A 22,408-nucleotide genomic window follows, 5' to 3' on the forward strand; every position below is an offset into this window, starting at 1 on the left:
AAATATAATATCAGTAAAATTTTATGAAGAAACAAAAAAAAAAAGAAATAAAAAAGAAAAAAAAAGAAAAATAAAATACCATATCATCTATTTCTACTTTTTTATTCATCGGGCATTACGAAATATTTTAATTCGTTTTTCATCGAATATCCATTTTTACTTCATTTTTCGATTCAATTGTATTTTATTTCAAGCGTAATATGTATTCAGCGAAATCAGTTATTATCCGCTTTCCCAACGAAACAAAATGCATGCGTGGAACACATTGTATTAAAAACGAAATCCTCTTAATTTTAAAAACATATCTAAAAACCTCGATTTACATGCTCTCCCCATTTAAATGAATGAGAAAAGAGAAACGAATGGGATGAGAGACGTGGAATCATAAAAATTAATTTTGAAGATAATCGAAAAATTTTTATGAATAACGAACGTTCGTTATTAACGAATTCGATCGAATCGTTTTAAAAAAATTAATTCTTATCAAACATTCTCGGAACATTATTCTAAAGATCACGAAATATAAAAATACAGTTACTTCGTTATATTCGATCGGTGTAATAATTATATTTTAATTATCTTAATTATGTCGGCGAGCAACACCTAATGATTAGATACGAAGGTAAAAAAAAAAAAAAAAAAAGAAAGAACGAAAAGAAAAAGAAGAAAGAATAATCAACCGAAAGTCTCGATTATAATTAGTCGCGAGTCACACCCACACGAAGATGCTTCGTTAATTAGAGCCGATCGACGTCGATGAAGAACCAAACGGAACCTTCGATATAAGACTTGTAGGAGGCGGAGAGAAAGTTGATGATGATGAGGAGGTAGATAATACGAGAGAAAAGGATGGAAGAAAGATAGCGAGAAAGAGAAAGAAGACATCTTTGAAGGAGGGTGTCCTTGTAACGACTTAAGGCCCCAAGATCGTTAAGCCTGTAGCTACCGTCGTCGTCGAAGCACCGGCGCCTAATTAATCCGCTTTTCAAACGTTTTAGAGAAAGGCTCGTTCGCTTTGGTTGGGGCCTATCGCATCCCCGGGGCGATGTCAAATTATTAAGCGAGTTTCCTTCGACGAAATCGGCCGAAGGAAGTATCAAACGTTGAGAAGATGTCATCAATATATTTTCCCATAAGGTTATTATATAAATATGGACTGGTATCGTAAATAAATTCCGCTTTTCAAAATAATCTTATATTTCCCAGTAAAGATTACGATGAACTTCAATTTAATAGTCAGTAATATAAAACTTCGTTAATTCTTTAACGTATAACTTTGTTTTTTTTTCTTTTTTAGATATTTTCAGGAAAAAATATATTATTAAAAATATATTATATAGTTATTAATATTAAAAGTGGGAATAATGGTAACATATTACACCGTTGTAATTTTTTTTGTTTTGTAAAAAATTATTTCATAATTGTGCAATCTTATGTGCATTTAAAAGTTAAAACAATACATGATTAATCAATTTTTTAAGTGACTGTTACGTCCTATCTGCAGTAATGCAGTAATGCAGTAAAACTCCATTTATGAATCATATGACATTTATATCGCATATGATTTTCTGTATAAACAAAATTTCGAAAATTTGCTCAGGCAAATTACGTTTCTTCTTTTTTTTCTGTGTTCTAAAAAGAAACTTCTGCGTTTGATTTTATAACATCAAAAGGAATTATAATTAGATTAGATTCATAATTAATTTGCGATCATTTCTTTACCTGCCGTAGGATATCGTTCTTCTCCTTCGGAAGCTGCGTCCAACATTACAAAAAATTTGATTAAAATATTACATCATGAAAAATACATGTACGTGTCTATATATATATAGTGTATATATATATGTACACCCATAAATTTGAGTAAATAGACAGTTCCAATTTATTTAATTAAAAAAAAAAAATAATAATAAATCAGCTATGATCATCTTTACAGTAAATTTACGATGCAACGAAAACACGGGATTATGATCGCAAAATGATTCGACTTTGAAACTCGAGTTTACTTTTACATTTATTATAATCGTCAGATATGTACACTTGTCAAACGAATAACGTCAAAGACTCGAGACAATTTGTGAAGACTTTGAGGAGCCATTGAGAGATCATTTTCATGGAAAGTAATGTCGATTTTAATGAGATAGTAAGTTATCGAATCGAAATGTCTTCTTACAAAATCTATACGAAAGATTTGAAAAATGATAAATAAAAATAAAATGTAGAGAAAGTTGATAGACAGCAAAACGTAATATTAATTGGTGATTACCTTCTCCCCTATTCAAATTTCAACCGACAATCTCATTAATCTCAACTAATTCCTGCTCTTCCGCCCTTCCACCCGCTGCTCTGCTCTTTCCCAACCTAAACGATTATTTACAAATACGTGCGATCCGTCGTAGATACGATGAATTTATGTACGACCGCTTTAATAAAGTAGCCGTTTAATTATCCAAGCGGATGGATTAACCAAGTTGGAAAATATATTCCTATTAGGTGGAATTATGGACAAAGCGTTTGTCAAAGCCGTACGTGCAGCGTGCATGAATTATTCGGGCTATTTCATTAAACGGATCCACCAATAATCTGTCATTGATCGAGACCAGGTTTCTGCATTGGCAGATAATGCAGTTACACGTGTATCGAGAACTAACAAACGATAATAATGATGATGATAGTCATTTCAAATCGTAACTTAGTAAATAATAAATAATGATAATAATAATATTAATAACCGATGTATGTAGTTTTATATGTGCAACAAATTTTTTATAAAAAAAAATCTTAAAGAAAATTTTATATACAGACGACGTAATAATTAACCAGGAAAGAATGTAAAAAAGGACACGTAGTGAAATATATTAACGAATTTTCTAAATAACTCGACGACTTAATACTGTAATTAATCATCAAAAGGGTAAACAGGACATGTATTCTAATAACGTTCGGCCGATATGACGTTGCAAAAATCTCATGGCTCCTCCATAAATCAAACATTGTTAACTCCTCATAAATTACAAAATTTCTCTACTAACTAACGAGCTTCTCGATTCGCGATAGGATACGGTAATTTTTTTGTACTATTTAAAATGGTATTTTAGAATTCGCTTCGCTTTATCAGAAACGAATAAATCATTGAACATTTTTTATCAACTTCGTCAAGTAGAAAAAATTCATAAGCTTCGTTATTAGTTCATAAAAAGTAAGTTTCATGCTTAAAAAAATTTATTTACAATTAATTATACGAGTTTTAAGAATGTACTTATTTCATGATATTTCATGATATATTAACATGGATAAAGGCTGCTATTTAAGATTAAAGAAAAACAAAGAAAGTGGAAAATAAAAAAAAGTACTTACGTTTGAGTTGAACGAATGTTAGTTGATCGATAGCTCGTCTTAAAGGTTTATCATCGAGGGTAAGATCAAGAAGAGGAAGACGAGCGATCTCTTGGACACCCTCGGCACCACCCCAAGAACCTGCAGCATTGGCAGCTCTAACTGATAACATTCCGCCTATTTGGAGAAAAGCTGCACTGTCTGTTTCCTTCAAAGCCTCAATACAAAATGTTAAAAGTGCCGTCGTTGCTTGAAGGTGAGTTGCACATCTCGTAACCTGATCCCTCAATGAACGAACCCTGGCTTCACGAGTTTGTCGCGCGGCTTCGATCAATCGTGATTTTCTTGCTTGGAGAAGATTCACCAAATTTGCAACACGATCTTCCACTTCTTCTTCCAGTGCCACGCATTCCTCCTAATAAATTTATTTTTTGTTAATTTTTCTATAGGTAATATAATATATTACATTATCTCTTTTCTTTTTTTTTAAATATATTTTTATCAGCGTGATATAATCTTGTTACATCAAATATATATATATATATATATATATATATATATATATATATATTATTTTATGAACAATTAAAAATAAAGAATATATCGTTAATTGAAATAAATTATAAATTGTAATATATATATTAGATTATTCTATAATCAATGTGTTTCTTTTTCTTATTGATTAGAATGAATGATTTTTAATGTTGATCTTAGTGTTTTGTATAGGTTTAATTTTTTACACATTAATTTAAAAATGAAAAAATAAAAGTTATTATGTAAGTGATGAAAGAACATTTAAGGTATATTTCGTTATAGGAGTTACGTTGGGAAAACACTGATACGACAACAATAAATAAAGTATGTGTAAGCTTATGAATGTAACCCAAAGGTTAAAGATGGTTTCCTTCCGAGAATTACAGACTTGAGGATGAACAAAGATCAAAACGTCCTCAAGAGTTTCTATCATCAAGATATTAACTATTTTATATTAGGATGAGAACAAATTGTAAATAATAGTGGTAAAAATATTTTAAGTTAAGTTTGAATGTGTTTACTTTTATGCGTTATTTCATAACGTACTCTAAAAGCTCGTATTACTTTTAAGGTAACCCAATAATATATACATATATAGTCTTTAGTTAATAACATACAATATTTTTGTCATATTGAATGATCAAATATTATTTAATATATCCTATAATATTTCCTCCATTATCAATTTGTATGTTAATACGGTTGAACGAAGTTATAAAATTAAAAGGTATTTCTAAGTAGAGACTGTAAAAAACATTATTTTCTGCGTCAGATTAAAACGTTTAAATGCTCATTGCATTATACTTTGAAAGTGCATTCAATAAAGCTTGAAAAAATGGTTTTTAGATTTTTTTTCCGAATAAATATTAATTCGATTCTTTTTTTTCATTTTTCTTTTTTTTTCACTTTCTTCTTTTAACGTATAATTCGTGATTACGTATTCGAGAATGCAATGAAACGATTTTACTTGCTTTAGAATGTTCATCCTTATCCGTAGGAATTGTAGGACGATTGAAAGCGGTATAAACTTATAAGGCGATTCTTCTAAAATACCGTAGGGACGGTAGAAAATCGAACGGGTGGCTGTGTTTACTCGATAAGAGAAAAGTACGCCGATTCCATTTGTGCAAACTAAATTTTCCGTTCTCCTCTCTCTTCTTTTCCATACTTCTCAGTCTGCTCGTCGAACGACTTCGCAATCCGGATTCGCGTCGCTCGACATTCTCAATTTTGCTTTCCTCTTTTTTCCATAGTACTTTAATAAAATACGGATATGGTGGTTTGCAATAAAAATTATAATTTTTTTTAACTATTACGACTAAAATAGAATTCAAATGAAATCATGTTATCGATATATTGATTTTCAATTCACGATATATAAGGTAATTAATTTATTATTTAACTATAACGATTATATACGAAATTCGAACTATTATACTGTATAAAGTAAAAAAAAACGAATATTCTCTCTCTTTCTCTCTCTCTCTCTCTCTTTCTTTTTCTCTTTATAAAATAATTCGATTGTAATTTAATTTTTCGTATAACGAATAGACGAAACATTTTTCATATTTGTTTATAAAGAAAAAATAAAACAATGAAAGATTCATTGTTAGTAATAAATAATAAGTTAAGAGATTCAAGCATCATTTAGTTAAATTTAGATTCTCATATATAAAAAAAGGAAGCTTTCTGACACGAAAAGGTCGAATATAATAATCATAATAATAATAATGGTTAAATAGCTTATCCTTAGTAATCTCCTCGTGTTATCCTTTTGCCCATTCCAGAGAGCATATGTATACACTTTATGTCTATAGGTATAGGATAGGTACATGTTCCTCTGGGCCATTCGACTAAAATCCAAAAAGATACGGAAAGATCTACTCACATGTACTTTGTCCGTCATTCCTTTGAGCCTCTGAATGAATTCCGTCGTGGAACGAGCACGCTCCGATAGCTGTTGTAAATTTTGCGATAGCTCCGTCTGAAATGAATGACGAAAACGCGTTAATAAACGTGAAACACTTTTCTTTTTTTTTTTTTTTTTTTTTTTTTGTTTTTATTTTGTTTCATTTCAAATAAAAAGAAACGAAATTTTTAACGAAACGGATGGAGGACTGATTTTAAATACTATACACGGTGGAACGATTTTATCGTGAAAAACATATCACAGAAGTGCGAAGAATTTTACGGCTTTGTGTGTACACACATATGTACATACATACATATATACATACATACGTACATATATACATACGTACATACGTACATATATACATACACCCACACACCCACACACACATGCGAGCGCGCGCGTATTCGCATGTACTGTACTCCAATATTCTGCTTAATGCTTTTCACGTTCGTTCCATTATACAGGTGCGACGTGCATATAATTATGCGATTCAAAGTGCATGGGAAGATTTCTAGCCTGAGTGAATAATTTCGACGGATAAATCTTCCGATCGCTTTAATCTTCTTGTTGTTTAAATTAATAGAAATTAATTAGAAAATTATCATTTTAATATTATTAATAAAAATTAGGTATATATAATTTTATTCTCATCTCAAAATCACTTCTCTATAATGAATATTGTCAAAAATAAATGAACAAACTTTAAATCCATTTCACGTTCATCGTACGATGACACGAGTACGACATAAATGAGATATATGTATATATATAGTAAATTCAATAAAATTAGTGCCCATATATTGATTTCGTTAATGAAATTGCGTCAAATAAAATAAAGCACAGGATGATAAAGAAATTATTCATCTTTTTTGTTGTGATACATAATTTATCGAAGCTATTAATGTTAATTAAAGAAAGACAATAATGGCCGAATATAAAAATTAAGAAGGAAGTCCTCGTAACGTGTCTAAACCACCTACATCGTCCTATATAGATAACGATAAGAAATAAAATTAGCGTGTTTTTAAAGTAAAACTTTTAATGGCATATCTTTGTAAGTTGCCTTTTAAGTACGCTCAAAGGAAAATCTAATTGCATTGGCAAAGTATTTAATTCATTTCAAGCGGTTGCCCTCTCGCTGACAGAGTATGCTTCTACTTATAAAACAACGTTAAATGATGGAAGTGAGAGCAAGAAAAAAAGAAAAAAGAAGAAAAATAAAAAAAAAAAGGGAAAGAAAAGTGAAATAGTAAATTGACTTTAACATTTTCAATTTTATCGTTATTAAAGAAAATGAAAAAGAAAATTAATTAAATGTACACTAAAACAAATACAGTGATTTCTCAATCGAATCAAAATTATAGTAGGATTTTTATTACGAATTTAATTTTCGTTAATCAACTTATTACAACGAGTCTCGATAACAGACCTGTTAATTATATCAAGAAGATTTGTTCTTCTTTATTCATATTATTTTCACTTCTCACGATGGAACACAACGAACGCGTGTGTCATAAATAAGACGAAATAAAAGGGGAGAGAAAGGAGATCGATGAAAGCGCTTTTGTTCCTCGAGATGAACTTAAACAAAGACATTGTTTCTCGATAAGTTCAAACTTTTGAAAATAAAAGCAGTATAGTCATCTATCAGGATATTTTATGAAAAATTAATAAAACGTGTATTATATGAATAGTCTGAGAAAATGCGACGAGATTTTCTTCAAGCTATTTACGTATGCGTCACGTTTTATGCTTGTCCAGAATCGTCGATTTAAATTTCTCGATAGGATGGACACGTTACTTGATTTTCCCTTCGTATGGACTTTGTATGAGGAACACGTATCGAAAAATCTGGGCGAGCCTCAAGATTTCAGCCTTTGTTAAGAAAATCCTTCGAGTAGGATGATTCTCGTTATTTCTGAGATTTCTGAGAGCTAACTCAATATTATATACGTAAAATAATTTTATAAATAATTTTGAAATAATAATAATAATAATAATAATAATAATAATAATAATAATAATAATAATAATAATAATAATATCAATATGATTTTTCTTTAGCGTTTTAATACACCTTTTAATATATTTGATATTTCATAAGAATTAATAAAGTTCGAATAATATTAGAAAGAAGAAGAAAAAACAAAAAAAGGAAATAAAATAATAATGAAACAATAAATATCTTTATCCATATATAAAATAATTTTACATAATATATAATATAATTAATAGAATGATTGTTCGGCTTGATGCTTTTCTAAAGCTGTTAACAAATAATCGGGTAATCTTCGACGAGTTAAAATTTAACGAATAAATAGTGACACCTGGCGAATACCGACCGTCGAACATGGAACTTGTGCATTCATAAACGAACACATTGAAAGACACGATCACAGCACGTGCGAGCGTTCGCACGTGCGTGCGTCATTACGCGCTTCCCCTCGTGCATATTGCATTATATAATTGTGATCGCACGGCTCAGTGAACGGCGCTTCAAGAGAGTATACTGATAAATCCATACAAAACGTTATCCTTTTGAAAACACTCATGGGTCGATGGTTATTGAACATTGTCGATAATTTATTATCTTTACTGATTACTATCCAATGTTATTTTTATAATACGAACCACGTCATTCTATTAATTTGGAAATGAAACACATGCATAATTATTATTTCCTTTTTTTATTTTTTTAATGAAATAACATCAACGTCTATTCTGCAAAAATACTATTTTTCAATTTTGCATTATATAAATGCAAAATTGTTTAAAAAAAAAAAAAAAGAATGATAACTTTCAACATAATCAATATTATAAATGGAAAAAATTTTATCAATTTATTAAATCTATAAATTTGAAGACACATATGTAACTTTTCTTTTCTAATTTACCCGTTAATCCTTAGAACATTTTATTATTCAACTTCATATGACGTACATTTAAGAAATAAATCATAACTTTCGATCAAATTAATATCAAAATTTACAAAAAAATTATTCCAACTTTTTAAACAATCCTGATCCTTTATCAAATCGTTTGATATATTAATTTGAATAGTATACTTCTTATGAGAACATGAAAATAGTACGAACAGATATCCTTCAAGGAGTTTAAAAATAAACTATAAATTTTCGTGGCATTGCCATGTTTGATTTTCTCGCATACTGTTTCGCGTTCAAGTGCAAAGAAAAATATTAAATTAGAATCCCATGAAAGGCCACGTACTTACTATGTATTTATGTATGTATATACGTATATATGTATGCACGTACGTACATATGTATGTATGTATGGATGCACATACATATATATATATATATATATATATATATATATATATATATATACATACGTACATACGTGAACTGAAATATTTTATAGTATGTACTACTTTTATGTAGGTTTGGATTCTGCGTTGCAACCTAACATATTTCTCTCTCTCTCTCCCTCTCTCTCTCTCTCTCTCTTTCTCTCTCTCTTTATCTATCTGTCTATATATCTATCTATCTATTTCTCTCTTTCTCGTTTGAAGCATGCCCTCTTTTCCACTCCGTCGTCGACGGCTGACAAAATCTTATTAGCATGAAAAGAGCTCCTGGGGATTTCGAACGGGTGACAAAAAATCATTTGGAAGTCCTTGCCGAATATAAGCCTCGATTGATTACATTCTTTCCTCCCCTATTTCGATATCTTCAAGTACCATTCTTTTTTATTATTTCGTGTTGCCAACGAACTTTTTCATTATCCTCAATCCAATTTACGTAAATAGATCTGTCATGTAAAATTACCATATAAACAAATTTTCTATTTCTATAAAAATTTAGTCGTTGAACAATCATTTATAATGCGAAATAAGAACTTGAGATGGAAAAAGAAAAAAAGAACGTTAAAAAAATGAGATACGATAGAAAAGACCGAGAGTAAGGTAATACATTGATGTAGAAATTTGCTTGAGAAATAAAACTAATTTCACGACGACGAGATTTCCCTCAGCTAGATATGACGAAATATCTTTGATATCACGTTTAGGATCGATGTTGAATTTCAATTTATATCATAAAGCGAACATAAACTATTTATGTATGAACTTAAAAAAAATATGTATATATACATGCTTAAATGTATGAGATATGTACATATATATGTATATACTATACTATATAAAGGAATATATATTCATACACACACACACACACACACACACACACACACACATATATATACATATATATGTATATATATATACATATATACGTATATATATATACATACATATATATGTATATATATACATATATATGTATATATATATAACATATATAACACATTCTACACACACGTAAAACGAAAACTTCGTGCCAGGCAGGCATTCGTGCTGGAGGGTAATTAAGTTACTCCTTTCGAGTTAACGCCGGCCCCTCTGCGCACCGTAATTTCCGCAGCTTTCCTCCTAAGTTTCTGAAGTCGAATCACGAGGCCGGTTAATAGAATGCCACGGAATTGTTCTCGACGCGGTGTGACCCTTCCCCTCTTCCATTCCCTTTAAACGTACCGGCCATTGTTATTAATTACTCTGGTCGTTCTATCACATCGAAATGGCACTCTCTCGTAAGACATTCTTGTTGCCTTGTTTCACGATCTATACTCTCTTTTCTCTCTCTCTCTCTCTCTCACTCTCTCTCTCCCTCTCTATCTATCTATCTATCTTTCTTTCTTCGTTTATCTCAAAAGACTTATTTCATTTCTTTTCTAGAAGTCTCTTCTTAGGTGAAACGATCTATAAATTTTACGACCAACCGACTAAAATGAAACAGCGCTCGTTAATTTAACTCAAGTTTCTTTCAAGATACGATAACTCGTAAACTGATCAAGAAAACTTTCGAAAATTAAATGTAGAATACATAAATACGTATGCACCCGATACATATTTGTTTCATAAATCTATCGAATGATCTATCGTCGACCAGTTTCGAATTGTTCTAACGATTGTCTAAAATCGTTAATAAAACTCGATACTAAATTAAATATCATGATCTAAAAAAAAAAATCTAATAAACTGTACGTTCACTATGACGTTAATAAGAGTAACAATGAAGAATCGATAAGTTATTGATTACAACGACAGATAACAGTCGTAAATAAGGCTTTGGAAAAAAGTTAACTCATGCGATAACTCATATATATTTCAAATAGATTTAGAAAACGAAAAAGAAAAAGAGAAAGAGAGAGAGAGAGAGAGAGAAACGAAGACAGAATATTTGAAAACAAATCACCCATTACTGATTATTAGCTTCGCAGAGAAATTGTTCCTGACGTTGCTTCTTTCTTATCGAGTCATTCCCTTAATTCCATATTATTAATTACTTTGGATTCTATCGCCCAGATTCGTGCATGGCAACTAAACTGGCATTGATTAACGGTATATTTTACAATGCTTCTATACGATTTGATATACGAAATTAACTATTAGCTATTTACTAAAAGTATATACCTCAAGCTAGTGAAAAAAAAAAAAGGAAAACACAATTAAAAGAATATCTATAATACTATATAATACATAGAAATGATCTGTATATTAGAATTTGTATGATGGTAATTTAATTAAAATAAATTAACGATGATTAAGATTTGTTATTAAACGAAAATAAGATAAAAGAATAAGAACAGAACAAAAACAAAAAAACATAAAAAAAAAAAAAAATAAAAACAAGGATACATCGCCTTTCGTTTAGAGAAATGAAAGATGCGAAAGAAGAAAAGGAAGAAATTTCAGAGGAAAGGATTGAAAGTCAGGGAAGTCTTGGGTTTTTTTTTCGGTCTCTTAGGATGAGGGTAAAAAAGTTTTGATTCGTATTTTTTACCCGTCGAGTAGTTCGAACGGCCGTGAATAAACTCGATGGTTTCCTCCTTCCTTTCTCTCTCTCTCTCACTCTCTCTCTCTCTCTCTCTTTCTCTTGAAAACTTCAACAAACAACAAATACGTACCGATACAATTACAACAGCGAAACACGCTCATTGTTACGTCCGTTAATTAAGCACAACGTACCGAATCGAATCCCCAAGCCAGTTGGTGGCTGGAGTAATTACGGAAGTCGAGAGCGCTTACAATTAGATCAATATGCTTACCGGCCTTTTCCTTGTCGATGAATCGCAATAAGTTTCTTCGAAACGAGAAGGCCAAATAAAAAAGCCGGCACATAAAATTGTGAAAGAGGAAGCCATTATATTCGTTCGATGCTTTCAAGAAAGCAAAGAAGCAATGCACAGTGGTCTGACTATTGATCTTCCTTGCAAATGAACGATTCTCTATTGATATTCTATTATTCGGAATCGTAATGATTAAATTTGAGGAACTCCATGAAAATCGTGTTAAAGGAAAACGAAATATCTCTTTTTTTTCTTTTTTCTTTTTTTTTCCTATTAATTTTTATCAAGTTAAATGATTTAATCACGTTAATTGATCTTCGATAATTGATTTGAAATAAAATTAATTCTTTCGAATTTTTTCATTCGGGAAAATAAAGCCTCGTTTTATAAAGTTGTAACAATAAAAGTCGGCTGTATATCTTCTGTGTATATATATATATATATATATATATATATATATATATATATATAATTTGGCGTTGTAAATAAATCAACCATATAAAGCAACTCTCATGGCGTTTCATAAGTAAGATATATTCATCCGTGTCCTTGCTACTTTCTAGGGTGGTTTTAAAAAGTGCGAAACTACTATTTCATTATCTTCTACTTTCAAGCAATTATTCATTATTATTAAAGAGAATAAGTCGGTATGAAGGACTACCGTAAAGATCTTGTCCTTGAGATGTACTATTGCTCCCAGTAAGAGGAGAATATAACGATGCCGAGTATAATGATCGTCCCATTATGCGCTACGTTACCGTATTTTTAATTCGACATTCACGATAACGATCGTCTTTCCCATAGACCCTCGTCATTCCTTCTTTTATCCTTCGTTGATTTGCACACACTATATGTATACGTCATTTCCTTCGAAATACTTAAAAGAGTATGTTTGATGATTGACTTTGATTCTATTCGAAACAGTGTAACCGGTAATTATATTTTAATAAGCGAAATACGTATATATGTATGTATATATGTAAATTGAAAACAATAATTAAATAGTATGGTGTATTTATTATGATAGAATTCAAAGTACAATGGCCTGAAATAAGAGAATGTCATTAGTAAAATTAGATACTAATCGATACAATTAATAAGAGATTACGAATAAATCGATACAAATATTGTTAATAGAATAATAAATAGTTAACAAAGAAAAATAATTATGTAAAGCTTCTGGCGAATGTTTAATCGTTGGCCCGTGTCAACATAGCAATTAATCGATTATATTCAAAATAACTCAAACAAATAAAAATGTTATTCAGTTCTATACAATTTACATGATTTATAATTCAATATTTATCTATCATCTAAATGTAATCGTCGAATATAATATTGTTAATATTAAATTGAACATTATTTATTGATTCGTATTTTATGAAATTCGACGTTATCCGCCGAAATAATGAAATCAATGAAAAACTACTATTCGATGAGTTGAGTCATAACAAATGGAGCTTTCCATATCATGAAACAGATAATTGGTCACTTGAAAGAAAGAAATAGAAAGATACGAGAACGACAATTAAAGAAAGAGATAAAGAAAGATAGAAATTCATGAGACGTCGTAGGAAAAGTGCGAGAGACACGCAACGTAAGACCGTTCTCGTCGTTGTTATCGTGAAGTCGCAGCCCGTCCGATTCACCCTTCGTTCGTGCAGTGGGAGTAAAATCACCCTTCCCTTTCCTCCCTTCCTCTTTTCCTTTCTTTCTTTCTCTTTCGTATTCGGCGTCTCTCGTTCAGCCCCTTTACGACGGCACACGCGAAGGGCGGTGGCTCGATGGATACGACCCTACGTAAATACGTCTCAACCCTCGCTCCGCAGCCCTTACAGTTGCATCGTCGTTGCATCGTCGTTGTACTATACACTAGCCGATGAATACACACCGCAGACGAACTGCACGCTACGAGCACACGCATATCCGATGAGATAGATCTCTGTCTCTCTATTTCTCTCTGTCTTTCTTTCCTCTTTCGTTCTCTCTCTCTCTCTCTCTCTCTCTCTCTCTCTCTTTTTCTCTCCCTTTCAAAGACAAAAAGTTTCTTCAAACTTTCTTTTATCAATTATTTTAAAAAGGTATCTGCATTGTTATGCGCACGAAAAAATAAATTATAAAAATATTGAGAATTGTTATTTGTAATATTTTAAAATTATTTTTATGAATTATATCGTATATATGTGACATTTATATACATGTATTTATTGTGTTTGAAAATAAAATATAAAATATAAAAGAGATAAATAAATATATACAGTATGTATATTTATTTATTATATTAAATGTTATAAAATGATAATTATATTAAATAAAAAGAAAATATGAATAAATAACATCTATGTTCCACTTACGACATATTATTCTTAATAATTTGAATAATTGATGAATTTAGTTATTTAAATATACAGAAATTTCATGATTCTCTTGGTAAACGAATGTGTACTTAATAGTTTCAACGCGAAAATTCGACTAAACATCGCTGTGGCACGTTTGTGGCACCCCCTTTTAATCGCACGCACTCTCGCTTAAAACCATTATGCTTTCCGGCACATGAGAAAAGGAGAGATAGAGAACTCGTTGCTTCTTGTTTGATACTCCGCCTTCGGCTATATTCGAAGCAACGGCCATGTTGCAGATAAAGCAATATTTATGGTGCCTAATTTAAATTCAAGATTCACGTGAATTATCCTTACGGGAGAAAAAGAGGGGGTGGCGTTCGAGAAGATTACAAAAGGTGGTATTTAAGATTTAATCTAGAGCTCGTCGTTGAATTAGACAACAGCGCTTACCTCTTTTAAAATTCGCTTTGAAAGGAGTTGAGAAAATAAAATCAAAGTTGTAAAAGAGATCGTCTTGTTTCGTTTAATTTTGCATAAACTCTTTATAATTTTCCTTTCGTAATATGTAAAGTATATAAATATTATCGTCTGTGCTTTGTAAGAACATTATTTACGTATAATTTAAAGAAATGTTTGAAATTGGTCAAATCTCTACATTAACGTACTTACGTATATTACAGTTTATTGTAATTTACTTGGTTTTGATTTGTGAATCAAATTCCTCAGATATTTACGAACTTTATACGGCATTGTATACACCGTTACTATGTTATTACTTGTTATTGCATATTAAGAAATAATAGATTTGAAATTGTACATATTTCTACATTGAAACGTGATAAGCCACGATTTACTTGGACCGTAACCAAATCAAACTTCAACGTTATATTCTTATCAAATATAAAACCCATCTTCAAACTTCAGTTTCTTTTATTAAAAAGAAAAGAAAAAAGAAAGAAACGAGATTACTAAAGATAGTCATTATTTCAGGGAAATTCTACGTTTCTCTCTGCTAGGTTTTTCCAGAAAAAGTGTGAAAGTTTGCTGATCTGCTGATTTGCTGGTGTGCGACCAAAAAGGAATAGAAAAAAAATGAAGAAACGATAAGTCTCTCTCTCTCTCTCTCTCTTTCTTTTTTTTTGTCTTTTTTGCTCGAATCCATAGAATCGTCAGACGTTTTGTCTCGTCTGCCGGCTTCAGCCTGTGAACAGACTCGTAAAGAATCATAAAGCGTATCGCGTCGCGAATAACATCGTTCTTTCTCCATATTTCTTTCTCTCTCTCTCTCTCTCTCTCTCTCTCTCTCTTTCTTTCTTTTCCATATTTCTACGAACCACATCGAAAACGTTGTTCTCCCTCGTTGCAACGAGTGCCGTCGTCGACACCCGTTGCACCCTCTAGTTGCACGAACGAAAGAACCCCTCCAATTTTTACCTCGTGACCACCATTTTGTGTTGGTGAGAGATATGGTGATACTCGTCTTGCGAGATGTGTTTGAAGGCACATTTGCGTTTCTTTTAATCAACCACAAATGACGACGCTTTTCTTCTTTTTTTTTTTTGTTTTTTCGTTTTAACAGAACTCACCAAGTTTGTCCGTACTTTTCTTACATTTTTCATATTCGTAAAGTGAAATAGTGTAAAAATTTTATTTATAATATATAATTATTTTGTATATTACATTGCATTTTATTTGTTATATAATTTATATAATTTACATAATATCTCTAGATATGTGTATGGATGAATAAGAAAATGTTATACAAAAAAGTATGAAGAAGCTCGTTGAAAAGTGACCAAGATCTTTCTATTTTATGTTATACACATATCGTATAACTTACCTTATAAAAAAATATAATTATTTATCAAAAATATATACAAATATTAAAAACAGTGATCATGAATCAAATTATACATTTTCTACTTGTAAAGTGACATTCTGATTATGCAACGTTAGTTTATAATTGTTTATAAAAATTGTTTATAACAAATAATAAAACACATATATATATATGTTATATTAGGTTAAAGTTTATAAAAATATTTTGTTATGAAAATTGAGTATTACAAATTGTTTATAAAAAATTGTTAAAAATTATTAAGAATGCACTAAGTAAATGTGATTTTTTTAATGAATTTGTTTCAAATCTCTATGTTTTATTATTTCAGAAATATTTCTACATAAATAAAAGACGTTTATATTGACTCATTGACTTAAATTTATTAAAGGTGTATTGACACAGTGACCTACATAAACTCCTTGAATTTACGTGATCGGCTTAGCTGGTTCAACGTAAACAATTTTTTTGACTACTATTAATACGAACAGATGTATCTATATAAATTATGAATGGCGATATTTCAAAAACGATATCTTCGCAACAAAAAATCGTAGAAACTTAAAGGAAAGATCGATTTAAAAAGAAAAACCTTTTCTTTTTGTCTACGTACTTCGATACTATCAATATAATCAAATCAATTTTCTTGATATTTCTTAGATGCGTGTCTCGTACGTACACATGTATACCTATATATATATTCGATGAATCCTTAAGCTCGATTTTCTTGAAAATGATTTTGTATTAACAATGTAACTATAAAATTTCATTACGTTTTTAATTATAATTATTATTATAATTAAATATTTATTAAATTGTTATTATAATTATATATATTTATATATATTATAATTATATATATATATATATACATCTAATCTTAAATTTATAATTTACCTGAATAACAACAATCTAATTATATTACTTCATATATTGAAAGATTACGTTTTATTTCCAACATATTTCTATTATACGTACACACACCTTTTTCTTTTTACTATCCCTTTTTTTTTTTTTTTTTTTTTTTTTTAATGAATATGAAATATGATAGTTACAGATATATTTGTACGTATCTTACCGTTAGAAGCTGTTTAATAAAATAACACTTTATACAATATCTCTTTCAGATTTCTCTGGAGAGGTTGAAATCTGATTCTCCAGTGTTGTTTCTCAATAAGGAGACATCTGTCCTACCTCACGCTCCTTGACCGGTTTCTCCGAAACAAAACGAAGACACCTGCGGTCTACTGTTTTTATAACCAACACGGTCTTCGACTTGTTTTCCTGCTTCTAAGGCTCTGAGGGAATCGATGTGGGTCAACGTCCCTCCCACCCCTTTTTTCTTCCTACCATTCATTCATACAATTCGTTGAGACAGAAGAAAAAGAAAAGATATCAACGTTTCGTATTTCAGAGATGCATATATTTTTACGTTTATATGGATCTTTAATATGTTTTCAACGATGCGTCATACACACACACGTAGAAAATTAAAACGTGATTTAAAGAATTCAAATATGATATGAGCTATATCATATTTTTAAATAATTCAATCGATGTTCATATGATTAATAATTTTTAATATTAATTGATTTTATTTAAAGCTATATAACTTACGCGCTACATACGCGTTTTTAACAATATACTTATACTTTTTTAAACTATCACATTTGAAAAAGAAATTTAAAGCTCCAAATCCTTTCGTCCAAACAGAACTATCGTTTACGTATGTACATATATACATACATATATACATACATACATACATATATACATACATATATACATGTATATATATATATATATATATATATATATATATATATATACATGTATATATATATATACATATAAGGCGATATTTTTATCGTTGCATACTGCGTTTTTCCAACTCTTCCACCTCTCTCTCCTTCCCTCAGGGGAATCGATAAATCTCAAATATCTGCGCGAGGGAGTTTCAAGCACGGGTGAGAGGTGGAGAGCATTGCATTTTCGACTTATAAATCCGACGAGCTTCGACGTTCGACGATGCTGTCGTAGAGACCCATCGTTCGAGAGGTTCATGTATCTCTCTCTCTCTCTCTCTCTCTCTCTCTCTTTCTCTCTCTTCGGATATGGCCCTCGCTAAATCACGTCGTTTGTGCGCTCACACACTCTCTCTCTCTCTTTCCTTTCCAACGTACTATCTCTGCTCGATCATGAATACGAACCGAAAAACCACATTCGATGAGCCGATGGGTACGAGTCGTGTTTTATAAAGCGAACTCTGTTGGACGAATGGATGAGTACAAGCAAGAGAAAAAGAGAGAAGGAAAAAGAGAGAGAGAGAGAGAGAGAAAAGGAGAAAAAGAAAATTCGATTCGAGTCAACTCACGCCGAGCATACAAACGTATCTGCAATTTTTATCAGCTTTTCGTTATTTACGTTTCCATATTTAGCCGCAATGTCCGATCGAAAGATCGTGAAACATGAACATGCGAATATGTTGCCAGCTTTTACGTTACATATCTGTCTATGTATGTATGTGTATATATATATATATATATATATGTGTGTATATATATATATATAATATATAATATATAATATATATATATGTATGTATATATATATATGCATGTATATATACGTTCAAAATGTTCCATATTGATCGTGATCAACATTCGACTATCACGAAAAGACCTATGAAATTATCTCTATCCTTTCAATAACGCCAGAAAGCACAAGCTTTTCTGTGACTCCATAATTACGCTCTGAAATATAACATGAAAATTTATATGATAGAAGCATGCAGAATGTTAATTCATGGATTTAAATTATCATAACGTAGAGGTAATTACTGAGTGGTCGTGTTTCAAAACAGGAAAAAAATAACTATATACACGTTGACACGTATACATAATCACGCACGCATACATACATACGTATATACACATACATACATGCATACATTCATAGACATACATATATAGTAAGTATTTCTTTATTGTAAGTACAAAATATATTGTATCTAAATACATACATGTAAAAAAAATAAAAAAATAAAAAAAAAGAGAGATAGACGTATAAGTAGGAAGTCTCTCAATTTGCATATAATCCACTGCAAACGAGGGTACTCTCTTACCTCCTCACGACTACGCATACAAATTAACTATACTGCCAAGGGTGTGGTTATTGTGAAGATGGTTTCTTCCAGAGGACTATCCGTTTCAGCCGTGATATCGTTCGCTCTTTCGACCCGTATAACGCAGAGTAGGAATACGATTTCCTTGAAGATAATCGCGATAATATGCTGAAACTACATTTGAGCATTCCTCTCTCTCTCTCTCTCTCTCTCTCTCTTTCTCTCTCTCTCTCTCTCTCTCTCTCTCTTGTATATTTACTATCCCGAGGATCCTCATCTAGTTGGAATGTCGTAGAAACGTTGTTCAATTAACATCTTGCAAATAGAATTCACAGGTTTCTATTAAAGAGAGAAAGGGAGAGAGGGAGAAAGAGAGAGAGAGAGAGAGAGAAAGAAAAAGAATTGACATGATCGATCTTTGCTGAATTATAGTTTTACGTACATCCACATATATATCACATTTTCAAATGAAACGAATTCTATTACGTGAGACTTATCAGAAACATAGAACCTCCTTGATTTTACTCGTCACGATTTACTGTGCCTATTTCACGTGAGAACATTTCCCATTGCGTGCGTGATTACATTCTTTAGTGATTGATGATAACTCAGAACCGATTTGTTCTAATCGTTTCAGCTATACGAAGAGCTAATCTTTCTTTCCATAATAGAATATCTACTTTGGCATGTTCGTTAAATGTGATAAATCATGTTGATATTAATTACCTGTTACTCAGGGTAGATATTAATTGTACCTTTGAACGACCAATAATTAATGAACATCTATATTGAACATAATAAAGAGTTCCCTTCAAGTTACTCTTATTTATCTTTATTTTTGATTTGTCATATACTGAAAAGAAAAGAAATGATATTAAAAAAAAAAAAAAAAAAAAAAAAAAGAAAAAGATCTTCGACGAGGCGACACGAAATCGATTAGAATTTCCTTACTCGAGGAAAATTTTAGCATGGTTTCGAACTAGTTTTGCAATGTCCAACGTAGAATAGTTCGAAGGATTCTCAAAGTTCATTAGAAACTCAGTTGATTCTACGCAGAGGTGCCTTTGTAACGTCGTCGTATGGAAAAGGACGAACGGTATTCAGTAGTCCTTTTTCCATCTCTTTCTCCCTCTCTCTCTCTTTCTTTCTTTTTTCATCTTTTCCTTTTTCTCTACCACTTTCACCACCACCTCGAGCTTTTCACCATTACGTTTCATGGCGCGTTAAGTGTGGCGAAGCGAACCATGGAAGAATTAAGCAAAAAGAAAAAAAAAAAAGAAGAAGGAAAAGAAAAAAAATAGAAAAGAATAACACGAGGAGAAAGTGAGTAAGAAAGAAATAGAAGGAATAAGGGAAGTTTCGCGTGTAAAAATATCAAGTTGTTATAAAACCGACATGCAAATTAGTAGCACGAAAGAATGCGGTTCACCTGCGACGTGCTAGTACGGCTCCGCTAATTGCGAACACCCAATGAAATCCAGATTCGTTACATGGACAATGTAAACGAGACTTAATTTGCTCGTTGATATGTGTATATATATATATATATATATATATAAGTATGTATATATATGACGTCGATATTAAACTCAAGTCTGAGTCGTTTTTAATCTTGCTCGTAAAGAATTCTTTCTATTCATTTATGCTAAACGTTATATCTACATATGTATATATTATAATATTTACGTTTAAGTATCATTTCCGTCTTATTAATTAAATTAATATTATATCGTAAAAGTAATATCATTCATTCAATGTAACAAATTATCTTTATACACGGAAAGTAGAATTTTTATAATCAACGTTATTATTGTTCTCGAATTATGAACTTGAATTGAATTTTATGACGTGATTATATCGTTTGATGCAATAGCTTTTTTTTATACGTAGAAAAAAGATAGATAAATTTTATAGTATTATTATTACTATATTATTCATGTACTATATATATATATATATATATTTATTTATTTATTTAATTAATATATAATCATCGTCCGGTTTACTAAAATATAAGATTTTATGGATGTTATATTCTGTAATTGGCTCGTGTTTCACGAGATATCATTTAACAATAAAGACGGATCAATCGTATGATACAAACAGAGTAACGATAAGAACAATTCGTGCTATTATATTTCCGTTAATTAAAAATATTCGAGCCAATTATTTCTCCTTTAGCTTCGTCTCGCATTTTCTGCCTTTTACAGATAAGAAATAATTTTAACAATTTCTACGTCACTGCAGAAAATTGCTCGACTAGCGGCATTATTTCAGGTCGATGTCTACGAGGATGTTGAGTTATGTGCACACAGGGAAAATGTTTTCTGAACGGTTACCGCTCTCTCTCTCTCTCTCTCTCTCTCTCTCTCTCTCTTGCTTTTTTCTCTTCTGTTCGCGTATATAACGTACAGAGTATAAATTCTCTCGAGCGTTTTTCGTAACCTTACGCGGCTTGCTTTGTTTCCCTCTTTCCTCTCTCGCTCTCCCACTCTTCCTCTTTTGCTTTATGTCTATCTTCGTCTCCCTCTCTCTCTCTCTCTCTCTCTCTCTCTCTCTCTCTCTCTATTCTTTTTTTCATCATATCTTCCAGCAAATAACCTTGTGCTCATAGGTAGTCTAGATTCCAGCCTTTGTTTCCTTCTCGTCTCTTTATTCTAATATTCCTCGTCGATGCAAATTCTGTCTCGTTCGATCGATTCAAATTAGTTTTTGTAATTATTTTTTAATTCATTGATTAAAAAAAAAAAAAAAAAAAGAAGAAAAGAAAGCAATTTCGTACAATATATTTAATCAAAATAGATAAACTAATCGTTAATTATATTTGCATTTTAATATTAAATATTTTTGCTTTATTCAGAGAGATATAATCATTATTATCAGAGGAAATGATAATTAATAAAGTATGTGTATGTATTTTATACGTATAAATTTTCATCGATTTTCATCAAAATTACGTTCCCATGCTATACTATAATATTTAAAGTTTGAGTGATCAACATTTTCGTTTCTCTTTGTCTTTTAAAATATAAAGATAAAAAAAGAAGGAACGAAAAATTGTAACTTTTGATATGTTGTAATAAAATTCTTTACAATGAGTTTTATCTTCCTTCTCTCTCTCTCTCTCTCTCTCTCTTTCTCATTATCAATTTATAATTAATGATATGTAT

The 22,408-nt window shown here is 30.7% G+C and overlaps 1 protein-coding gene across 3 annotated transcripts in view; it reads right to left on the reverse strand.

Annotated features, from left to right (window-relative positions):
• The window catches only part of Trim9 (E3 ubiquitin-protein ligase Trim9), a 100,325-nt gene that overhangs the window by 14,990 nt on the left and 62,927 nt on the right, over positions 1 to 22,408 (reverse strand). For 2 of the 3 annotated variants that reach the window (XM_035878338.2, XM_035878340.2), the window contains exons 3-5: positions 5,759 to 5,854; positions 3,358 to 3,751; positions 1,723 to 1,755 (exon numbers count right to left, since the gene is read on the reverse strand). In XM_035878338.2, the coding sequence (XP_035734231.1) occupies positions 1,723 to 1,755; positions 3,358 to 3,751; positions 5,759 to 5,854 (523 nt within the window). The remainder of the gene's footprint in view (positions 1 to 1,722; positions 1,756 to 3,357; positions 3,752 to 5,758; positions 5,855 to 22,408) is intronic. The other variant, XM_035878339.2, reaches the window with a different exon arrangement.

Source organism: Vespa mandarinia, chromosome 1 (assembly GCF_050613455.1).
Source record: "Vespa mandarinia isolate Hongniang chromosome 1, ASM5061345v1, whole genome shotgun sequence".
Taxonomy (NCBI): Eukaryota; Metazoa; Arthropoda; class Insecta; order Hymenoptera; family Vespidae; genus Vespa; species Vespa mandarinia.